The 24,388-nt window shown below is 37.1% G+C and overlaps 1 protein-coding gene across 4 annotated transcripts in view; it reads left to right on the top strand.

Moving 5' to 3' along the window:
- The window catches only part of SLC39A9 (solute carrier family 39 member 9), a 36,521-nt gene extending 15,194 nt beyond the window's left edge, over window positions 1-21,327 (top strand). The window contains exons 2-8 of one of the 4 annotated variants that reach the window (XM_044664804.1): window positions 4,039-4,147; window positions 5,676-5,698; window positions 8,288-8,489; window positions 14,132-14,200; window positions 15,228-15,313; window positions 15,892-16,026; window positions 20,921-21,327. In XM_044664804.1, coding sequence (XP_044520739.1) covers window positions 4,039-4,147; window positions 5,676-5,698; window positions 8,288-8,489; window positions 14,132-14,200; window positions 15,228-15,313; window positions 15,892-16,026; window positions 20,921-21,151 — 855 coding nt within the window. In that variant the 3' untranslated portion in view covers window positions 21,152-21,327. The remainder of the gene's footprint in view (window positions 1-4,038; window positions 4,148-5,675; window positions 5,699-8,287; window positions 8,490-14,131; window positions 14,201-15,227; window positions 15,314-15,891; window positions 16,027-20,920) is intronic. The other 3 variants (XM_044664803.1, XM_044664807.1, XM_044664806.1) reach the window with 3 other exon arrangements.
- Window positions 21,328-24,388: the final 3,061 nt, after the last annotated feature.

Here is a 24,388-nt window from a genome sequence, read left to right as displayed (position 1 = left end):
GAAAGCTATGAGGGCACAGTGAGCTTCCAGGTTGTTGTGTTATTGTGGAGAAAGTCCTTAGTTAGAAGTGGAGCACACTCCCATCCCATTCATTGTACCTTCCCCATCTCAATGAATCTGAACCCCTGACTATAGTCAAGGCTTCCATAGAATGCCTGCTCTATATCATAACTTTTTCTCCTCTCATTCCTTCCATCTTGTGCTCACTGAGACCTGGCTCTCTCCTAATAGTACAGCTGACTACTGTTTCCAGTACTAGCTGCACTTTCACTCATACCTTAGAAAGCATGGAGAGGAAAGAAAGGAGAGTTGGAATATTTCCTGCTTTTAGGCTCTGCCTCTCCTGCCATCACTTAGTTAACTTCTTCAATCTATAAGTAATACTGGTAGCTGTTATCTATCTATCTCTAGAACACTTTTGTCAGTGTTTGACTCAGGCTTTCTCAACTCCCCATCTTCTGTCCTAATACTAAGGGACTTAAGCATGTGTAGTGATGCTCCCTGAAACACCCTAACTCCCCATTTTCCAATTATTTCCCCTGACCTATTCCTCTACTTCACCTCAGCTATACACAAAGTTTCTTATCCTGTTGATTTTTTCATTGGCCACAAGTGTTACATTTCTGTGAACTCTGAATTTTCTTTAACTGATCATAATCTATTATTCCACGTCTCCCTCTTCCTTTAAGCTCCTAGCCCTATTCTTCACTGGCTTTATTCTCCTTCCTTCCCCATTATCCCTTATTGATTCAGTTTAAATCTATACTCTTCTCTCAAGTCCCTTGCTCCTTATCCTATCATTGATATTGCCCTGCTAGGCCTCAACCTTAGATTATTCCTACCATCCTCTGCTTGTCTTCCTACTTGTGTCCTGCTGCTGAAGAAAATCACAAAACCATGCTGACTAGATCCACTACAAATCTGTTATATATCTCAACTGGACAACAATGCAGTTCTCTCCCTAATCAGTTCACCACAGCCATTTTTCCTAAATCTTTTCATCTCTCCTCATATCTGTGACTCTCTCTTAACTCTCAGCTGAGAACCTTGCTGAAAAAAAAAAAAAACTTTTCACTGAAAAAAATTGAGGTTATTTGCTGAGAATTCCCTCTCCTCTCCTAGATACATTCTGCCTCTACCTCTTCCATCCTTATCCATTCACTTTGCCAAGGCCAACCCAACTACATGCACAAATAATCCTATTCCCATTTCATCTTCTCTAGCAAATTGATCCTTCTATCAACTTTGATCAATTATTAATTTTTGATTTCTCCCTTTCTATTGAATACTTCCCTACTACCTATCACATCTACATCTCCCTTATTTTTAAAAATAAGTATTTGAACCATCCATACTCACTAGCTTTCATAATGTTCCACTTCTACCTTTTCTTGCTAAACTCCTGGAAAGGCAGTATCTGACTAGACCTCATCATTCAAATGAAATTGCTCTCTTCAAAGGTATCAAGGATCTCTTAATTGCCCAATTTAATGAACTTTTCTTAATCTACAACATTCTTGACTTCTTTGTAGCCTTTGACACTCAATCATTTTCCTTTTCTTGATAGTCTTTTCTCTCTAGTCTTTTGTGATGCTCTGCTCTATTTTGGCTTTCCTTCTATCCATCCAACTGTTCCTTCTCAGTCTGCTCTGCTGGATCTTCACATAGGTCATGCCTGCTAACCATGGCTATCCCTAGCAATTTATTCCAAGTCGCCTTCTCTCTGTATACTATTTGATGATCTTATCAGCTCCTGTGGATTAAATTATTATCTTCATGCTGATGATTTTCAGTATGACCTCAAATCTCATATCTCCAACTACCTTCTGGACATCTTGAAATATTACATAGACATTTTAAACTCAACATGTAAACTTGTAATTTTTCCCTCTATCCTTCCCCTTTTCTTAACTTCCCTATTAATTTTGAAGCAACTTTCAGTCAACCCAGCTTGCTACCTCAATGCCATTCTCTATCCCTTACCATCTCCTATATCTAACCTGTCAATTCTATGCTCATAATATCTCTGGTATACACCCCTTTCTTTCCTCTGACACCACAACTCTGCTTGGTACAGGCCCCCATCATATTGTAATTGCTTTCTGATTGGGCTCTCTGCTTCAGGTCTTTTCCCATTCCATTCATTTGCCTTCTACTCGGCTGTCAGTGATCTTCCTTTAAGACAAATCTAACCTTGACATACTCCCTGCTAAATAAATCCCAGCCATTCCTATCACCTCCAGGATCAAATATAACATTCTCCATTTGGTTTTTTTTGTTTTGTTTTGTTTGTTTTTTGTTTTTTTAACCCTTGTACTTCGGTGTATTGTCTCATAGGTGGAAGATTGGCAAGGGTGGGCAATGGGGGTCAAGTGACTTGCCCAGGATCACACAGCTGGGAAGTGACTGAGGCCGGTTTGAACCTAGGACCTCTTGTCTCTAGGCCCAACTCTCACTCCACTGAGCTACCCAGCTGCCCTCCATTTGGTTTTTTAAATATTTCGTAACTTGGCCCTTCCTTTTTTTTTTTTTTTTTTTAGACACTTCTCGCCACATACTCTGATTATGGTGGCATTGGCCATATTTGCTTTTCCATGAACAGGACAGACAATTCCCAGCTCCATGCATTTTCTCCCATGCTTGTATCTCTCCCTCTTTATCTTCATCAGCTTTTATTATTACATTTATCTTTCAGGTTATTTTAAAGGAATATCCTATAGGTAATGATGGCTAACCTATGGCATGGGTGCCAGAGGTGGCATGCAGAGCACTCTCTGTGGGCACTCAACCACCCTCCCTATCTCCCAGAGTTTGTTACCAGAAAGACAGGGGAACTTGGGTGAAGCTGTTCCCAGGGTGTTCACCAGGAATTGATTACCCAATTCCAAATGATTTTTTAGCAATTTGTTTATAAAATATAGGGAAAGAGTGAAAAAATAGAGAAATGAGAAGAGGGCAGAATAAGAGATCTAGCTTAATGAGCTAGACTGTGTATTCAAGCCCTGGCTTTACTCCAGCAGGGCTCCAGAGGCTCCAACTGAAGAGCCTAAAGGTCAAATAACAAGGGTTTTAGCCACAAGGCCTCCTCCCAATCAAGGAGGCTAGTACCTCCAGGGAAGTTAAGGAAGGGATTCAGCCTTTTTTCACTCACCCACATGATAATTCTAAGGAGAAATATAAAGCAATCTAAGGTCCTCAGCCAGAGCTCCTCCAGGTCTAGTTCAAGGCAGAAGAGAGAGCAGTCCCAGGAAGTTCTTGCAATTTATAAAGACCATTCCTTTTGTCACTTCCTGTGCCTTCCTCCCATTTTACATGTACCAATCACAACAAAGGCTTTGCTTAGGACTGCCCATGGGGCAGTCAGTCGATTCTAATTTGTCACCCATCTTTACACACGTGAGTCTTGGACCTCCTCCACTTGAGGATTAAATGGGGTGTGTATGCTTTTGGTGATCGAATCTACAAATAAGCGGGGTAGGATTAATCCCATCTTCACACCTCTCCACTGTGCCTGGTGACATTTTTTCACATCCCCCCACCTCTCTGCCCAGCAGCCCAATAGCAAAACTAAAGGGGAAGGGAACTCTCAGGCCATTCCTCCTCCCCTTCTCCACACACCCCTCTTATCACCTACCCTTCCACCCAGTGGGAGCACTTTCTCCCTCCCTTGTGTGTGTAAGGGGGTTGGGGGACGGGATCTAGCATTTTCTTAATGGCCTAATTTGGTATGTTCTGGATAATGGAATAATTGGAATTATATTTCAATTGTATTGATAAGGCAACTAAACCAAAAGATCGAAGTGCAGTGTGTCACTGTAAAATAATGAGACTCTCCATTAAGCCATACACAAATCAAACCATATTAGCCCAAGATCAGGTAATACAGATCTCTGGATTTTGCCAGGTCTTTAGCGGATCATCTTGCTGCCTCAAGGATCTTTGAGAAAGAGCCTTGATAACAAATATTTCACATTTCTTCCCTCCTTTTCTCTCCCATTGTTAATACAATGTACTGATTGTACTCATGTTTGGTTCTAGGAGCGACTAAAGCTGATAACTGTTTTGGGTGCCGGACTTCTTTGTGGAACTGCATTAGCTGTCATTGTACCTGAAGGAGTACATGCACTTTATGAAGATATTCTGGAGGGTGAGAAAGAAAATAAGGTCTCACTGTTTGATGTGTTTCAGCTTGTTTGACTGATAACGGCTATTTGGGCTAGAAACTCACTATTAAGAGTAAATGCCATCTAAATTTATAGAGAGAAGCAGAATGGCATGATGAATAGAGATTCATCATCAGATCAATATATCCCAGATTCAGATTCTTCTTCTGACACATCCTGGCTGTGGAGCCCAGGACAAGTCACCTGATCTCTTGGTGCCCCTACACTTCTAGACATTGTAACATTGGAAGTTGCAGGTTCCATACTCCTGATCCCAAAGGAAAATTTCATTATAGAATTTGGTCATTTATTCTGTCCCGCAGATTTAGGTAAAATCTCTTTTTAGATTTTAGATTTAGAGAAAAAAATAGTAAATATAATTATTAGTTTATCTAATACATTTACTAATTACTAATATAATTATTAGTAAAGGGAGAGCTCACTTGGAGAAAGAAAAGAGAAAGCTAAATCCTGTGTAAGAGATGCTCCTATGATTTGTAGTTGGGCACTAGAGGTTTTGAATAGTATTTAGAAGAAACTATATTAATTAATATAACAAAAGTAGTAAGAAATTGATGGAATTAGTGCAAACTGAAGCATGCTATTTTTCACTTTATTTCCTTCATAAGTTTTTTTTTCTTGTATAAGTGATACATGTCATCTTTCACATGATGAACATGGAAATATGTATTGCGCAATGGCACAGGTATAATTTATGTCATATTGCCTACTGTTTCAGGGAGAGAGGGAGAGAGAACACAGATCACAAAATGTCAGAAAATGATTATTTAAAATTGTATCTTTATTTAATCTGGAAAAGAAAAATATAATTTAAAAATTTTTGATGATGCTAACCACTGTTTCTATAACCTATGATTTGGTTCCTCTCTGGACATTTTATCATGGTAATTAGCTCTTATTTTGGTAGCTCATGAATAGCATGCTAACTGTTCTCTGAGACTAAAATTAATTAATGTAAAATGTAATCCTAAAAGAATTACTTGATTCTTGAGCATAGTCTTATGTTTGTAAGTGAAATACATATTCTCAATATATATAGAATTTTAAGAAGTCCTTTTCAGCTGGACTTCCAAATTGCCAAGTTTATTGTCTAACTTGGATTTGAAACCATAGAAAGGCACATATTACAAAGAAGCAATGGAAGAAATAAAAATTTATTTTAAAAAGTAAGTAAACGAAATCTATGTTGGATCTGAAGCTAAGATCACAGAAATATAACATTAATAACAATCTGGATAATGCCACATATCTTAAGTATTGAATGATTTGTTTAGGCTGTCACAGTAAGTTTTACTTTTTCAAGTGTTTTTATAACCCTGTTCTCAAAACAGTGAATTTTATTATTGATTTTCCTATAATGTTTTTGCTATGTCTTAAATTTTTTTAAATAATATATTTTGAAACCATCAACAGAAATATTCATATAAACATATAAAACAAGAGTAAAATCTTCTGCAAAACTCAAAATGCTTTTACTCTGTTCTTTTCCAGATCTTCTTGAAATTTCACTACATTTGGATATTTTTCTTCCTTCTTCTTAAAATGTAGCTTTATATATTTCTGGTTCTTGCTATCCTTTTTTTTAACCTTTACTTCCTGACTTAGACTCAATACTGTGTATTGGTTCCAAGGCAGAAGAGCAATAAGGGTCAAGGCAATAGAAGTTAAGGAAGTGTTGGAGGTCAGATTTGAACCCAGGACCTTCCGTCTCTAGGCCTGGCTCTCAATCTACTGAGCCACCTAGCTAATCCCCCACTATACTTTTTAAAAGTCTGTTGACACTTAACAGTTTTTTATATTTAGTTCCTGTCAAATCATTAAGGAAAAGGTTCTGCCTTTAAAATAGAAAGCCATTTTGTTATATTAGTAGCTTCACATCCTATTCTGTTGTGGGTCTGATGGAATATAGTTAAGTTGTGGGAGCATGTTTCCTTCTATTCCCCACTCATCTGTTCCTTCCTTATTTGCCTCAAGGTTGATTAAGAGGCACCAGATGAGTTAAAAGTAAAAAGTTCCTCATAACAAAACATTTGAGGATCAACAATTAGTAGTTGTTTAATTAAAAAAAATAGACACTGGACATATAGAAGCAAAAATTATATAGTCCTTACTCTCAAGTAGCTTAGGTGCCATCAGGAGAAACAGTATGTGCACATAAAAGTAAATACAAGGTAGTTTTGAAAGAGAAGATGTATTAGGGGGATCAGACAGGCTTCATGTAGGAGGTGGCACTTGAGAACAGCAAGAGACTGTTCTGTTTTGGATTTGATTAGTTTGAGATGCTTGGGGAATAGCCATTTGGAACTGTTTAATGGGCAATTGGGTAATAGGATTTGAGATTAGGCAAGAGAATAGAACCTTTTTGTTCTAAGGAGTTCCTTTTTGGCTGACTTGTGCTTCTCTATTGACCACCAGGCAGTTAAGGAGGGGACTTAATCTGGAACTCTGCCTAGAAAGGATAATTGAGCCCATGGAGTAGAGGAGATCAATGAGAGATGAATAGAAGAAAAGAAAAAAAGAATAGAACTCTGGGGAGGACTTAAAATTAGGAAGTGAGACCTGGATAGTGATCCAGCAAAAGAAATTGAAAAGTAATCAAACTGAGAAGAGAACCAAATAGAGCAGTGTCATTAAAATCCACAGAAAAAAAGAACATTCAGTAGGAAGGAGTGTCCAATAGTGTCATATTCTTCAAAGAAATCAAGAAGGATAATTGAGAAAAGGACATCAGATTTTACAACTAAGAGATAATTAAAAATTTGGAAAAGAGCAGATGAGAATGGAAGCAAAATTGCAAGGGGTTAAGGAAATGAGAGAAAAGAAAGTACAAGCAACCTATGTCAACACCAACCCCCGGCTCCCCCCTCCCCCCCCCCGTTTTGTTTGGCTTTAAAATGGAAAAAATATAGGAAGATAGCTTAAGAAAGTGATAGGTGGAAACAATAAATATCTATACTATATAGGTTTTTCTCAAAAATTGAGAAGAAAAGTACCCTACCAGACTACATTTATGAGATGTAATCCTAGGACTACACAGAAGGAAAGCAGCCCAGTATCATTGAAGAATATCAATTAAAAAAAATTAAACATAATCCTATTAAATCAACTACTGCAGTTTATTCAAGAAATCATTCATTATGGCTCAATACCAGAAAAACAATCAGTATAATAAATCTTATTAAAAACCAAAACATTCAAAACCATATGATGCCAAAACTCAGTAGATGTCAAAAAAAAACAAACCTTTGACAAAGTATAACTCCCATTTACACAAAAAACCCTACAAAGTATAGTCATAGAGGGACCTTTTTTAAAAATATCATTAAAAACCATCTATCTAAAACCTGAGATTCCATTAAGTTAAGTTAAGGAGTAACTTGATGTAGTTCTGGAAATGCTAGCAATAAGAAAAGAGAAATCCAAGGCATGAAGATAGAGGATAAAATTATCCCTATTTACTGATGATATAATAATATATCAGAACTTAGCACAGAAACCGGTATGTAGTAAGCTCTTAATAAATGTCGAATTTGGTCAGAAAGATGTTCCATCTCTGCCTTTCTTGTTCTTATATTCATCTTATGAATGGTACCTGGAATTATTTAAAATCACAATATTAAAGCTAGAATAGCTGTAGGAGGTCGCTTTTCATTTTATATATGAGGAAACCAGTGTAAAGAACTTAAATGATTCCCCTAAAGTCACAGCTTTTAAAGCAGAAAACTGAAAATGATTAATTTGCTTTTCATTTTTGCTGTCATTGATAATTATTCATTGATACTGTCCTTCACTGGCAGAGCAGTCATAATTTTAGACCAGTTGGAAAATATGATGGCTTCTTTGCTCCCTTGTCAATTTGCTTCTTGCTTCTAAATTTTGGAAATACTGTGGACAGACAGAACTGCATTTCAGTAGTAGAAGAAACTTGAACATTTAAATATCTCCACTTGTTAGTTGAAGCACATTATATTTAGCCAGGTTACAACATTAGGAATAAATGAGATTTTTGTTGTTATTGTTTGCAACAGGTCAAAAACAAAAATATAGGAAAATAAAAAATTTTTCTTTTGTGTCTTTTCCTTCCCACTTTTGATTGTCCTGCATTAGGAAAGCACCATCAGGCCAGTGAGGCACAGAATGCAATTGCATCAGACAAAGCAGTAGAAAAACCACTTGTACATGAACATGAGCACAGCCATGATCACACAAGACTACATGCATATATTGGCGTTTCCCTTGTCTTAGGCTTTGTTTTCATGCTGCTGGTGGACCAGATTGGCAACTCCCATGTGCACTCTACAGAAGGTAAGAGACCCAAAGATTGCCTTAGAAACTTTCTAAATGCCTAAATTTGGGTTGGAAAATTATAAATGACAAAATATTCTGGTTTGTGCTATTTATGTAGATTCCTAAGAAAACCTTACAAGACAATCATTGTCTTCTTCAGGGTCCAGTGAAATCTTTTTCTGATTGGGAAGCTATCGAAGTGTGGAATATGTTGACAGAACAGATCTTTCAGCTCTTTATAGCATTAAAACTGTCAGATATTATTGAGGTGGTTCTAAAAGCTTGAACAGGGTGTTCTGAATGTGGGAAACAGATAATTAATGTCAACCCCCAGCAATCTCTTGATCCCTACCGTGTTCTGAATAGCAGTTTCTAACCATGTCTTCTACCTCACTTCTGTCCTACCCCCTGCCTAGTTCAACCCCTGGGAATTTCTTCTCTAGCAGTTTTTAACCATCTTTGTTCTTGGACAGAGATCATCACAAGGATACTTCTGCAACACTCTTTTCCTGCAATTCATCTGTTCTTTGTATTCCAACTATATGTCCTCCTTCCATTTCCCAGGACTCTTAACCTATAAAAATCCCTTTGCTCCTCTCCTTCCCCAAGCACTTAGTGTGTTGTCCCAAATTGTAGTTCCTCAATTCTGTTAATAAATGCCTCACTTTATTTATTGATCACCTAGTTGTTCTGAGTTTTTGTACAGATAGATAGAATTTCCCTATAACTAATTTCCTATTTTATGCACTTAAAAATATTATTGTGAGGAGTCCATGGATTTTACTAAGCTGACAGAGGAACCCAAGGCATATAAAAGGTTGAGAACTCTGATCTAGAGATTTGTATCTCATTGCATTTGCTGTTGTCCTACCTCATCCTCTACATTTTAAATAAACTAAATTTTAATATCTAAAAATTGTAGTTAATTTAACAAAACATTGTTAACATGACTTTTTCCTTAACATCAAATGAAAAACATCAACTATTAGATGATATCTGACTGACTATATTACTAAGTTACCTATAACTTCTTCCTTGAAATTTTTTTCACTTTAAATTAAAAAGTTCTTTAAAGGGCCATTTGTTCTCTAATCCTATGTAAAGGATTTAAATGATGTATGCATCCCTATTTTTTGGGGGGTTTTGTATGTTGTTTCTTTCACAAATGAATTGGTGTTATTTCTTTAGGTTCTTAAGATTTGTTTCCTTAAAATCAAAGTACCAGTTTCTATTCTTGTCTTTGGTAGTGCCTTTGTGAATGAGTAATTTTGAGGTAGGTTAGAATCCTCACTAGGATAGGTAAAAGGAAGGAACTTATTTTAAAATATATATATATATATATATATAAATGAGATTTATTGAAGGATATTTTTTGTAGCTCACTATAATGTCAAAGACTAGAAATGGGGAATACAATAAATCTCTAAATCTGTGGCAGATCAACAACTACAAGGGAAGCGGGTAATAATTTCAAAGATGATTTCTCAGCTTTCTCTTTTTCTGTAGGAGAGGACTTATCCCTAACTGGTCAGTTTTTAAATTTTCCTATGGATTTTATCCATCTATCATGCATTTTTTAAGTATCTAATATGTGATAAGCCCTTTGCTAGACTCTAGAATTATATGTATGAAGAAATGAAAAATCCCAGCTTTCAAGGTAGGACTCTCAAGGAGGTTATATTCAAATTGGGGAGACTGTGTATGTGTGTACACACACATATGTGTATACACATGTGCTTCCATGCATTTCTGTATGTGGGTGAGATAAATGTGTATATACATGCATATGTACACACATAATTAATATTAAGAGAATGAGAGAGAGCACCAAATGGGCCCTTTTTGCACTTATGTATAGGAAAACAAGTTGTAACCTTCTCTCAGATCTGTCTTTGGGATCTTTAAAAATTTCTTGTGGTTCAGAGGAAGAACTATGGGAGTAGAAACACAGAAGAAAAACAACTGCTTGATCACATGGGTTGATGGGGATATGATTGGGGATATTGACTCTAAGTGATCTCCCTAGTACAAATATTAATATTATGGAAATAAGTCTTGATCAATGGCACATGCATAACCCAATGGAATTATGCATTGGCTATGGGAGGGGGTTGGGAGGAGGGGAGGGAAAGAACATGAATCTTGTAACCATGGGAAAATATTCTAAATTAATTAAATAAAATTTTGTCCAATTTTTTAAAAAAAAATTTCTTGTGGGACAGGAGAGGGGAAATTGTAGACAATGTCTGACTCTCCCTTGGATAATCTGACCAATTCACTTTTGATGTTTTCAGAGATAGAATTCTATTCCTTATGTCTTTTTCTGGGCTCTGCAAAGATTCCCAGAACCTAGAAGCTCTTCCTTCCCACTGATGTTATCGAAGAACAAAGAAGAACTTAAAGTTTGCTCTTGGCCTGAATTCCCTATTGAATTCTTAAATGTCCTGAGCAATTAATTCTTCAGGTTCTGAAACATAATACAGTGAATGTTTGTTGTCAGTGAGTTGTTTTTCAGTCATACCTCACTCTTCCCTCATGACCACAGTTGGGATTTTCTTGTCAGGTACTAGAGAGGTTTATATTTCCTTCTCCATGTATTTTATAGATGAGGAAACTAAGGTAGACAGGTCAAATGACATGTCCAGGATCATACAACTAATAAGTCTGAGGCTGGATTTGAATTCAGGAAGAAGAGGCTTTCTGACTCCAGGCCTGGCACTCTATTTACAATACCACCTAGCTGCCCAGATATAGTGATCTCTAGCTAACATTTATTTGCGACTTTGTATTCAGTGTTCCATATATGGTGGTAGCTTGGACCAGCCTACACCTGTGACAGACGAGGATAGACTCTAGCACAGCTGATTCTTATGGACATGATCACCTGGTTTCACCTCCTCATAAGAGCTTCCTTAATTTAAAAAATTAATATATGTCAGTTCCACAGTTTTGGCAATGCCAGTTAAAAAGATTAAATTTTCCTATAGATTTATAAAGGTGGGGAAGGGTTTCAGTTTTAAAACAAGTTATTTTTTATCTGCTAAATTTAAACTGGACACAAACATAAAGATTGAAGCTCGAATAACTTATAGCAGAGTATAGCAAGGAGATTCTTTTCTGTTTGAAATAAGTATTATATCCTTAATGCTTTATTGACAGGACTTAAGGTACTCACCAGGCTTTAATCAAATGTTTAAATATTGATTATAAGTTATGGTGCTTTAACCATAACCCTTTGCCTTATAAATGCTTTTTCCTATGTTGTTTCTTAAGACATAAACATTTTGGCATCTTTGACTACTGACCCTAACCTATTCCTGATATGGCATTTTGATATTAACTCCATTTCTGCTTATGTCATTTGAGCATTCTTTAGTAATTTTAATTGGTTCCAAAATCACCTGACTAATCTACTTACAACAAACTAATTTTTGGAAGTAATGAAAGGTGGCACATTGGATAGAATGCTGGGCCTGCAATCAGGAAGTCTTGAATCCAAATCCAGGCTTAGACACTTAATAGCTGGGTGATTCTGAACTTACCCTTGGTTTGCCTCAATTTCCTTATCTGTAAAATGAGGTTAATATTATCAACTTCCCACAGTTGTTGAATCAAATGAAATAATTAAAGTATATAGCACACTACCTAGCATATGGTAGGTGCTAACTATGTTAACTGTCACTATAGCTTTTAACATACTTAATATCTTTATGCAATAGAGAAAAAGTAAATTTAAAAAATTTTATTCATCACACATTCAATTGTCCAGTTGTAAAACAATGACAGATCTCAGTGAGCACAATACCAATGAGAATTCAAAGGACTAGTGAAAAATGTTATTTTGGGGGTTAGATCAGTTATATTATGTTATTATATTATATATAATAGCTTATTAATAGACTATAAACAGAATTAGTTGTTGGGGTTTGGTGGTTGAGAGTTGGGTGAACCAGTAGTTGAAGAGTCTTGACTAGAGATGAATCTTTTATAAAAACCTACAATAATAAGAAAGGGAAATTGGAGATATTGAATTTGGAAAGGCTTAGGAAATGTATTTCCCTAAATCTAATCAATACTAGCCAGCCAACCACACCCACTCTCTCTCACAAGACTTTCTTCTTGCTTGAATTCACAAGCCTAACTTAAAACTACTCTTATTGACTAATCTAATCCTCAAAATTAACTAACTTTCTATCCTATACTAAAATATAAACTTAATAAAAAGAGAGGAATAAATCAGATTTCTTTCCTGCTGCTCAGATGAAATTTCAGCTTGTTAGAACTTCACTATTTCTCCACTCAGCCTTTGCTCTCTCCTGCCACCACTGGTAAAAAGGAGGTGTTGCAACACCACTATTCTCTTGTCTGCTAGGATGTTTTCAAAAGATAAATTCACCAGATCTTCTCGAACTCTCAGAGCACGCTCCTTGGACAACCTTTTTTGATCTGGGCAGCCCAAAGAGTCTGTCTGTTGGTTCAGCTGACTTTCCCAAGGCTCCTTGGAAAAGTTCTCTTCCCATCATTTCTCTTTGAGATTCCATACTCTCTTTAAAAAATCCAACTCACTCAACTCCTCTCTCCTAGACACCGATTCCCAATCTATCAAGAAATTTGTTATTGCTTACCTAATTACCAAACAACCTACTACAAAAGGGACCCCAAAATTTTCAGCATGGTTAATTAGGAACATGTGATGTCTTTGACAGAAATGGGGAAATTAGGAAAGAGGGCTGTTTGGGAAGAGATCATCAGTTTGGGATATATTGAATGAGTTTGAAATGACTGCAAGACAAATAAGTGAAAGAAGGTATCATTTGGGGTTTTTAGAGTTATGGAATAGGAATTCAAGTGGCCTATAAGGGTTAGAGATAAGGAAATTTTTAAAAATGAAATTGAAATTGAAGCAGTGAACCTTCTTAAAGGAAAAAGAGAAAAGTGCCAAAGATTAGGATTGCTAATAGTTAAGGGTTAGAGGAAAAAGCAAAATCAACAAATGAGATAGATTAGTTAAGAGCCAATATAATGTCACAGAAACTTAGGGTTAGAGCTACATGGCCTCCATGTTCCCTTCCAGCTCTAAAATTTGATTCTAAAAGAGGTCTTTTAAAGAAGTATCAGACATAGAAAAGCAATCAAGAAAAATGAGCAAACTTAAACAGTTGGTGATTTTGTCATTGGTCACTATTTCCAGAAAAGAGAACAAAGAATAACAAAATTATTAGAGGCTCTTATTAAGATGATTTAATTGAAGAATTTGGTTATCAAATGAGAAATAAGACAGTAGTCGTAAGGAGCAGTAGGTATTTTTCTTTTCTGTGGAAAGGGGAGGTCTCAGTGGGAAGGAATCATGAAGACAAATAGCATCTTTAGGTTTACAGATTGCTTTTTTCACAGTAACTATGTAAGACAGGTTCTGCAAATATTATTATTCCCATTTTACAAGTAGGAAAAATCCAGCTTTTGAAAGAGGTATGAAGTACCTTGCTTAGGTTACTCATTTATTTAAGGTTGGAACCTGAACTTAAACCAGATCTTCTAATATTAAGACTAAAGAGTATAATTAGTTCTTTTCATAAATAATTACCTCTATCTCCAGATCAGTCTTATATCAGTTTATAGTTCATATTCCTTAAGACCTGTCATTCTAATTTTCATTTCAGATCCAGAAGGAGCACGAACCAACAATTCCAAAATCACTACCACGTTGGGCCTTGTAGTTCATGCTGCAGGTAAAATTGAACCACCATGCTTCTATATGTGAATGGAATATTGATTGACTACTGGCTCAGTTTTCATTTTATTCATATTTAGTTTTAAGGACTGGTTCTTGCTCATGTACAAGCATTAGAAAAATATCGTTTACCAGAGGTTACCATCCATCCAGATCATGTACCAAGACCTAAAATTCCTTCCCTTCACCCTTTTCTTCCTGTCCCATACCTGCCTACCTTAGAATGATGCACAAAACTCCCATGCACTTAAGCAGGTTACATCAGAATCTTTTCTGTTTAAAAAAAAAAAAAAAAAAAAGGACCTGATAGTTTCTGTGAGACTTATTTCTTTTTAAATAGAGGGATGCTCCAGACTGGAAACCATAAGGTTTTTCCTGGTATTACTTAGAACCATAATTTAAGCAGTAGAGTGGGAATCTTTTAAAATAGAGAGTTGCAATGAAGCCCTTCTTGGCAGGTGGCAGAACCTTCATTCTAGAGCTTTCTGACTTGGCAGGCTTCTCTTGGAAAAGTGGAAACAGAGGGCAGCCAAGTAGCTCAGTAGATTGACAGCCAGGCCTACAGATGAGAGGTCTTGGGTTCAAATTTGACTTCAGACACTTCCTAACTATGTGACCCTGAGCAAGTCACTTAGCCCCCTTTGCCTAGCTAGCCGTTACCATTCTTCTAAGACTGAAGATAAGGATTTTTAAAAAAAGAAAAGAAAAAGTAGAAACAAATTCCAGTTGATGTACACTTTAGGTCATGTACCAAAAAAGATATATGTTAAGAATATATTGATTTAACATTTAAGGATCAATGAGTGAGATGTTCTTTTGGTAAAATAATTTGGAGTTCTCAACTGAAAAGAAGAGGAAGAAAAAAGGAATGTCTTCTTTTGAGATACTCACTTCATATATTATGTGCATGTGTGCGTGCGTGCGTGCATGGATGCATTCATACATGCAGAGGAAAAAAGAGAGATAGTTCTTGAACTGACCTATGGACTTAAGAATATTTTTCTGTTTCATTTTTAAACATTCAGCGGATGGGGTTGCTTTGGGAGCAGCAGCTTCTACTTCACAAACTAGTGTCCAGCTAATTGTATTTGTGGCAATAATGCTACATAAGGTAAGCATATAGGATAAGATTTAATATCAAATGAATTTATATTTAAAATTTGCTCAGAAGCATTAATTACTCTGATTTGTGCAATTAAATGCAATGTTAGACATAAACCTTATAGGAATAGCCATTAACTGTAAGAAAACTGTAAAAATGTTATATATAATCTATAATTCTATACTATATCATAGCAACTTCTAATTGATTTTTATATTAGTAATATTGAATAGCAGTGTAACTAAACTTGCTTAGTAAGTAGACTTATTTAAATTAATTGATAAACAAAGTATTATAACTTCGTTCCTATCAGGCTTCTTCATTTACTCATTATCATCCAGTTTTCCTAAGATTTTTCTAGATGATTTTTATACTTATATATTTGTGTGTGTGCATACATACATATATACATACATGTGTGTATACGTATATTACAACATAAAATATACATTATGTATTGTTTGAATACTTTATACTTAAGGCTTATACTTGTTAGATGGAAGGGTTTCTCTGTCAAATGTCAAGCAAAAACTTCAGCCAACCTTCAGAGAAATGGAACTAGTAAGTAAGTAGAATTTTTCTTCTAGGCACCAGCTGCCTTTGGCCTGGTTTCCTTCTTAATGCATGCTGGACTGGAACGGAACCGAATCAGAAAGCATTTATTGGTCTTTGCACTGGCAGCACCCGTTATGGCCATGGTAACCTACTTAGGGCTAAGTAAGGTAAGTATATCTCCTTTCTGCTTCTCATTTTATAAAATTGTTTTCTCACTAAAATAGCATAATTTTTTTACTTAACTATTTATATAGTAGGACTTGAAACTATATATTACACTGTACCAGATTTCCCAAGGAATAATTTTTCAATTAAATTGCCCAGTTAGAACTCAGACTTAAAAATATAAAATCTTTAATAATAGTAATTCACATTAACATAGTGCTTTAGTTAGTCAATAAACATTAAGTGCCGACTTTGTGCCAAACACTGTACTTGGCACTGAGGATACAGAAAAAGACAGAAGGTAGTCCCTGACCTCAAGAAGTTTGCAGTCTAATGGGAGAGAAAAGATGTAAGCAAATATGTACAAACACTCTGTATATAGGATAAATAAAAAATAATTAACAAAAGGAAGGCACTAAAAAATAAGAGAATTAGGAGAGGCAGCCAGAGAAGTGAGGAAGCAGAGATACAGAAAAAGAGCTTTTTGGGCATGACAGACAGCCAGAGAAAATGCCTGGGGCTGAGAGATGGAGGGTCTTGTTGGTAAAACAGCCTGGATACCAGTGTTGGGGGAAGTAAGGTGTAAGAAGACCAAAGTGGTGTAGGCTGGGAGCCCCAGGTTATGGAGGTCTTTGAATGTCAGAGCATTGTGTATTTGCTCCTAGAGGCAGTAAGAAGCTATTGAAGCTTATTGAGTATAGGGGATGATCATCATCAGAACTGCACTTTAGGAAAATCATTTTAGTCACTAAATAAAGGATGGATTGCAGTTAGGAGAGGTTTGAGGAAGGCTGACCCTCTTCAGAAACTATTATAATAATCCAGGTATGAGGTGATGAGGACTTACACTAGTGTCAGAGAAGAGAAGGGGACATATTTTAGTTTCTCAGAGTTCAGATTGGGTTTTTAAACCTTTTAAGGCCTAACCTACTGCTAAGAACCCAACAGCAGCATTCTATAGTAAATAAAAATGTTCATAGTAGCAGAGGAAGAAGGAAAAAAGGGAGAAATATTTGTATGCAACTGGCAGAATTTGTTATCATGAGAAAATGTTCTATTTTCAAGAAAGGGGAAAGAAGAGGAAATAACTAAATACAGGTACCTTTCCCCATCAAGGTTTTGATATATCATGGATCAGCATAAGAATTTTTTTTTTTAAACCCTTACCTTCCGTCCTGGAGTCAATACTATGTATTGGCTCCAAGGCCGAAGAGTGGTAAGGGTAGGCAATGGGGATCAAGTGACTTGCCCAGGGTTACACAGCTGGGAAGTGTCTGAGGCCAGATTTGAACCTAGGACATCCCATCTCTAGGCCTGGCTTTCAATCCACTGAGCTACTCAGCTACCCCCCAGCATAAGAAATTAAAGCCAAAGACAGCAGATGACACAGAAAAATTTAGAAACTCATGTTTACTTAACATTGGCTTATAGATAGATAGTCCATGATCAAATACTTAAATAAATATTCCATAAAATAAAAAGAGGGAAATTCAGATTTCTTCTTTGGTGCAAAGAGCCAAAAAGTTTTATGTGGATTTTCCAGATAACAAGGGTGCTACTCCCTAAGCCCCGAGATTTGGAAGCAATGTCTATACTTCAACTGTTAAGTCCATTTTGTTTAAGAAAGTAAGCCTGAGGGAACCACTAAGAAAGCTAAAGCCATGGTTATTATCTAAGGACAACAAATAGTTTTTACATTAGTGGATGAGATCATCTGCTATACCATGCTCTTTATATAGTTTTGCTATATTTTATTTCTCCTTATTTCTCTTTACCATATTCTTTTTATTAGAGTTTTGCAGTAACAATTGCACTTCACAGCCAGACTCAGCAATAATCAGGTAGGATTCACATTAGTTGGAAGGCATCCCATCTCAACTATGCTAAAATTGTCCCCTTGACTTTTAAGGATAGTTCAGGATCATACTCCATCTGAGTACCTTTTCTCTTGACTGGTGGATTACCAGCATACTGATCAGTGATCCATCGGACAACTATACCTGAATTCAAATAATATTAGTTACAATCCCAGAAACTTTTACCTCAAATGGCAAATCAGTTTAGAGTTGAAAATTTTCCAGGATACATACACACAATGAAGAGATATGATTTCACAGCTGTTAACTTGATTCTCCTCTCTTCTCCTTAAGTTATAACTCATTCTGGCATAAAAACCAATTGTTAGAAAGCATTGCTACATTATAAACAGATTTCTGCATTCTCAGTGATCCAATTCCATTATTTAGAAATTCTATAACTCAAACAAGCCTTTTGTTTTGCAGAGCTAGTGACAGCTCACACAGAACAAAAGTTACAGCTAAAGGAAAATGTGCAGAAAAAAGGTTAACAATTTTGCAGGGAGTTAAATTTCCACCAATATTACCTTGATTAATGATAGAAAATGCTTTGTTGGTTTCTAACTGGTCTCAGAACAAATTTTTTACTCTTGGCTGAACACAGAACAATACCTATAGCCTATACTGAATTCTAATATTATAGTCAGAACCTGAAAACTTTCTAAGTTCAGCACAATTAAATGAACAACATGAACAATGATCCCTTACCTATTGCAGAAGTTACGTACCAGAGACCCCTGCCAATAAGAGAAAATCCACAAAGTAGCAGTGTTGTATTTATTTTATTTATATATATTTTAAGGCTTTATAAACCCTTCCCATTTTCCTATAAACATTTTCTACACTCTTACTAACCTACAGTCACTGAGCCAATCAGTGCCCAAGACGCAGAACACAGCACTGTGGTTGGTCACTTTTCATTCCATCAGCCAAACCACGATATAGTGAGGGACAACTGTATGCACTTTCTAATTTCGAGATAGCCAAATCCATCATGGAAAAACAGAGAGGAATCAGAGAAAGGCAGTTGAAAGGAAAGGGGCAGACTCAACAGTGGCTAGAAGGCAGGGGAGTCTCCTCCTGAAGAGAGGTTTCTGCCTGAGCAGAGGAAGAGGGATCAGAGGCAGAGAAGACAGATGAGACAGGCACAGAGCCACTGCCCCTGAGATGGGGAAGGGAGATTGTAGGAACAGCATGAACAGAGGTAGAGAGAGAAGGTGGGACTGGAGCCAGGACAGGCACTGGCAAGAGAGAAGACTTGATATGGAGTGTCCAAAAGGCTTGAACATTGTACAAATGAGACAAATGGGGAGAGACGGGGTGGGTGAGTCCAAGAATCCTGTCCCCTTGTCCCTGCTGCCCCAAGAGAAGCATCCTCCTCTTTGGGCCATGAGAGGTGGGGGATTAGCCCAAAGGCATGATAAAGTGATTTCCCTTTTCCCAGGCATCCCTGGGGAAGGGGAATCAGGAACAAGAATGACTCTGAGCACTGAGATTTTGTGGGGCTGAAGCCATGGACTTTCCTGAAAAGTCAAAAAGCGGAGCCACTGAGTATGAGAGGGGATAGAAGTTAGACTCACCTGCAGATGTCATGACAAGTGTTGAGTGATGATTTTGGAAGACCAGAGACCCAGTGAGAAGATAGGTTCAGAGAGCTAAAAAGGGAGGGAAAGAGAGAGAGAGTCTCATGCACTATCAGCTGAGCTAGCCAGGAGTGCGAGAATCTCAAAGTCTCAAGGTTGAACTGGGTCCAGGAAACCAGAGGCGGCCCAGCCTGACCCATGAGTCATACCTGGCCAGTTCCCAGGTTTCAGCACCATTTGTCAGTCTGACTGATGGAGGTTTGACCCAAGAGATGATGAGAGCAGAGTACAGTAATACAGTAAAACTTTAATGGAGAAAGAGGTAGGGTGGGGAATAGAGTAAAGAAGCAGCAAGGCAGAACCCAATGCCAGTAGAATTGGCAAGACAGTCCCATCTGGATGGGGAAATCATGAGATCTTACAGCATTATGGGGCTTCAGGGGTGATATAGCTTGAGTTCTCTATTGGTTGTCTCTGAGGAAGAGTGAGCTACTTGACTTCATTGGATGTTGCTGAGAAGGGTGGGGAATCCTCATCTGCCAGGTATTGCTGGGGCTTTATGTTCTGTGGTCTGTCAGTTTATGGTATTAATATTATTGTTCATGATAATAATAGCTAGGGTTTATTTAAAACCTTATAAATAAGGGGGCAGCTGGGTAGCTCAGTGGATTGAGAGCCAGGCCTAGAGACGGGAGGTCCTAGGTTCAAATCCGGCCTCAGACACTTCCCAGCTGTGTGACCCTGGGCAAGTCACTTGACCCCCATTGCCTACCCTTACCACTCTTCCACCTATAAGTCAATACACAGAAGTTAAGGGTTTAAAATAAAAAAAATAAAAATAAAAAACCTTATAAATATTATCTCATTTTATTCTCACAACAATTCTGAGAGGTAGGTACTATTATGATCCCTATTTTACATTTGAGGAAACAGTCAAACAGATTAAATATTTGGCCCAGAGTAACATAGCCAGGAAATATCTGAAACCAGATTTGCATTCCAGGCTTTCTGACTTCAGGTCCAGCACTTCATCCACTGTAACGCTATTCTGTCACCTAGCTGTCTCTTCTAGCCTACAAATCTATATTTCTTTAAATTAAAAAAAAAAATCCTGCAGTTTTTTAGGAGACATTTTTCTCAGTGATAACTGTGGAATAAATATTTCTGTGTTGATAAAGGAGCATTAAAAATCTAAAAAAATGTCACTATTTTCATCTTTAAATTTATGCAAACTTAAGGTTAAGTGGTTATGCCTGTTCTTTTTAACTAATTAAAAACCTGGGTTCAGCATGTGCTTTTAGATCTTGCTTTGGAAACTTTTATATGACTGGGGTAACAATTGCCTGCCTTGGCCAGGGCTAATTGTGAATATTATTGGTTTCTTACTGTGATTTTTCCCTAATCATACAAAAATCTAGCTTTAATTCTTAAACTTCTTTTTGTTTTAAATTTCACAGAGCAGCAAAGAAGCCCTTTCAGAGGTTAATGCCACTGGAGTGGCCATGCTTTTCTCTGCTGGGACATTTCTGTATGTTGCTACAGTGCATGTCCTCCCTGAGGTAGGAGGTTTGGGTCACAGTCACAAGCCTGACTCCGCTGGAGGAAAAGGACTCAGCCGCCTGGAGGTGGCTGCTCTGGTTTGGGGTTGCCTCATCCCACTCATTTTGTCAATTGGACACCAGCATTAAATGTTCTGGTTCCAGCCTCTGTCCTTGGTCTTTCAGAAGTCTGATGTGTGGATAGCACATTACAACTGCTCAGTTCCTCAGTCTCTTTGTCTTACCTTGCCTAGCTCCACCAATATTTCAGAAGCCCATTGAGGATTGTGATGTAAAGCTCAGAGTACTAGAAAGTTTTTTTAGCATAAAAACATTACATATAAATTCTTTGATTATCTCACTTTTTTAAAGTCCCCTTCACATTTTGAGTTTTTAGAATTTTGATTACCTTCTCAGGAAAAATGAAATTTAGATTTCAAGGTAAAGTGGAGAACTTTATGCTCACTTTAAAATAACAGTTATCTAAGTATAGTATTCAAAATACATCTTTTATACTTGGGTTAACACATGCTGAACCTCCTCTTTAAGTTTAAGGGATCTCTGGACCCATTTTTGTTTTTAACTTGGTATTCACCATTTTGACATTGGTGCTTATAACGACATATGTGTCCAATGCCTGGATTGTATGCTGAATGGTGATTTAATTTAGGTTTGTTGAAAGAGGAAGGAAAATGATGAGTGAGTATACAGAGAAGAAACAACTGAGGTGGCACAGATTAGGAAAGAATTAAATACTTTTTTTGCTTCTCTGCGGGAAAAGGTAAAATCCTAGGAAATGAAATATGGGACATCTTCCTTCTAAAGATGTGAACCATTTTGTAAAATACTTTTCTTCAAGTTCCCCTGGAAGAATCCCAGCCTTCATCATATACCTATGGAGCAGCAGCACAGCTTTAGGCCATCTCCATTTGCAGAGCATCTTTAGAAATGAAGGGATACTAAACTTTAAACAAATTATGGATACTAAGGAGAGAGATTTTTTTTAAGTTAGAATAACTGAATTACATGTTGTGGGTTTTCTTGTTTTTAAAAAGTATTGATGTTAGCAGAACAGCAATCCCTCTGGTAAAATAAGTGGTGCATATTGGGGAATGCTAAGTATGCTTCAAGTAAGCATCTTTTATGGTAAGGAAAAGTCATGTTATATCATAAATGAGAAGCGTTTTCTATTGAAATCATGTCCCCTGATCTTTCCTACCCTTGCCTCTGAGATAAAACTTTTCCCTCTTAAGACCTTACACACATCATTCCCTTTTTGTCCTCCCCACTCTTCCCAGTGAGCTTAATGGTTTTTTTTTTTTTTTTTTTTTTTTTTTTATCCTGAGACTCCATTCTAGGAGCATAGGGCCACAACCAGTAGGCAATGGGACACACAGTCGCTCAGGGTCACCCAGCTGGGAAGTGTCTGAGCCCAGACTTGAACCTAGGACCTTTCGTCTCTAGGCCTGGCTCTCAATCCACTGAGCTAGCCCAGCTGCCCCTACTTTAGGTTGTAGTTTTTACAGGGTGGGGTTGCTAGCCCCACGACCAACCCTCCTCCTTTTTTCATCCGGGCTAGGGACCGTCCTTGGCCCAGGAGTGGTAAGGGTGGGCAGTAGGGGTCAAGTGACTTGCCCAAGGTCACACAGCTGGAAGTGTCTGAGGCCGGACTTGAACCTAGGACCTCCAGTCTCTAGGCCTGGCTCTCAATCCACTGAGCCACTCAGCTGCCCCAAGCTTGATGGTAGGGATGCTTATTTATTCTACAGGATTTAGTTCATATTAGGACAACCCACTATTTGGTTTGTGTTGGAACTCAGCATTTTATTCCATTCCTATTTTTCCAAACAGGTAATTTTCTTCCAGTGCATATTGTCTAGACCTTTCAATTATTCACCTTTTTATGAGAGATTTGGCACAATAGTTAAAATGCTGGACCTCTTTTTTTTTTTTTTTTTTTAACTTATAAACCTGCTCAGTATTTATTCAGTGAGTTTCTGCCCTCAAGCCCTGACATTTCCCAAATCAGTGCTATGGATATTTGGAGTCCCTATTAACCCTTTGATGGGACTAGAAAATAAATGTATTATTATATTTTTAACTTTTGATTTACTTTTTTTATCCCAACTCCAAACATGTAGGGGTAACAAGATTATTTTTCTCCATTAGATAGATTTTCTTATCCCATGAAAATTTTATATGATTTCTTTAATTACTAGTTTTATTATTAGCTGTAGAAATCAAGGACTTGTGAGCCTGCTTGGCTGCAGACCAAAGTAGTACCAAATGAGATGGTTTTGCTAAATAGTAAATGACTTTTCTCCCCATTGCATTACTTGTATTTAAGATAAACAGTAGATATTGGATAGAAAACATGTAATTTTCTTAACCAGACAAGATAGATATGGGGCTTCATCTTGCCCTTCAAAATTACTTGGTTGCCTTGAATTCTAACATTGCACTTTTGCTGTCAAATAAATTGCACAATTTTGGTATTTGGTTTAGATGGGAATTTTGCCATCTAACTCTGCTGGCCAAAGACCCTTTCAGCAGTGCCTTGCCATCATCTTTATGAGTTTGGCTAGAATCTTGCTATGCAGGGCCTTGGACACTAACAGGGATTAAACAGTTTTCCAGATCTACCTTCATCTGCAACCTCCCTAATAAAGGCAAATCCGTTAGGACTTATTAGCTCCTTAAAAGCATTGTGTATAGTTTTTCCTAGACTTTTGTTTTGCTGTCCCAGGAACTCCTTGTCTTTACACAAGGTCAGCAGATAAAAATAGCCATAATAAATTTGTAGGGCCCAAAACACTTCTCCATGCAGCAGAGCAGTTTAACCAAGACTTGTTGGTTAAAAATGGAAAAACTTTACTAATATAACCCATTGCACTGGGGAAGAGGCCATATTGATTTTAACTTAATGATACATTTCAATTCTCTTTTTCCCTTGTTTTGACCTGCCTCTTTAAATTTGGATGCCTTAATACTATAATAGATATTAAATTGTTGGCAATATAAGAGTTGCTGCCGAAATTTTTGGATGGTATTTTTGGCTACCAAAGAGACACACAATTTATAATGAAAAGCATTGTTTTTTAACTACCAGTTGCCGAAATTCATTTTAGTTGCAGTCTGGCTCCCTCTATGGTAGAAGACTGTTCAGATCCAGGATTTTCTCTTGACTGGCAATTTAAATGAGAAGAGAGTCTCTGAAATAAAATTACATCACACCTCAAGTATTTTCAGGTAGCCATATATCAGTTGCCATTTCTTTTAAAGTATTGCTCCATTGATGCTCATTTGGTTTTATTTTATTTTCCATGCTAGGTTGTCTTAGTGTAGCCAGAGGTTCTGCACTGAAACACCAGGCCTTCGGAAAGGCAC

Source organism: Gracilinanus agilis, chromosome 2 (assembly GCF_016433145.1).
Source record: "Gracilinanus agilis isolate LMUSP501 chromosome 2, AgileGrace, whole genome shotgun sequence".
NCBI lineage: Eukaryota > Metazoa > Chordata > Mammalia > Didelphimorphia > Didelphidae > Gracilinanus > Gracilinanus agilis.
This window is presented reverse-complemented; position numbering and strand designations above follow the sequence as displayed.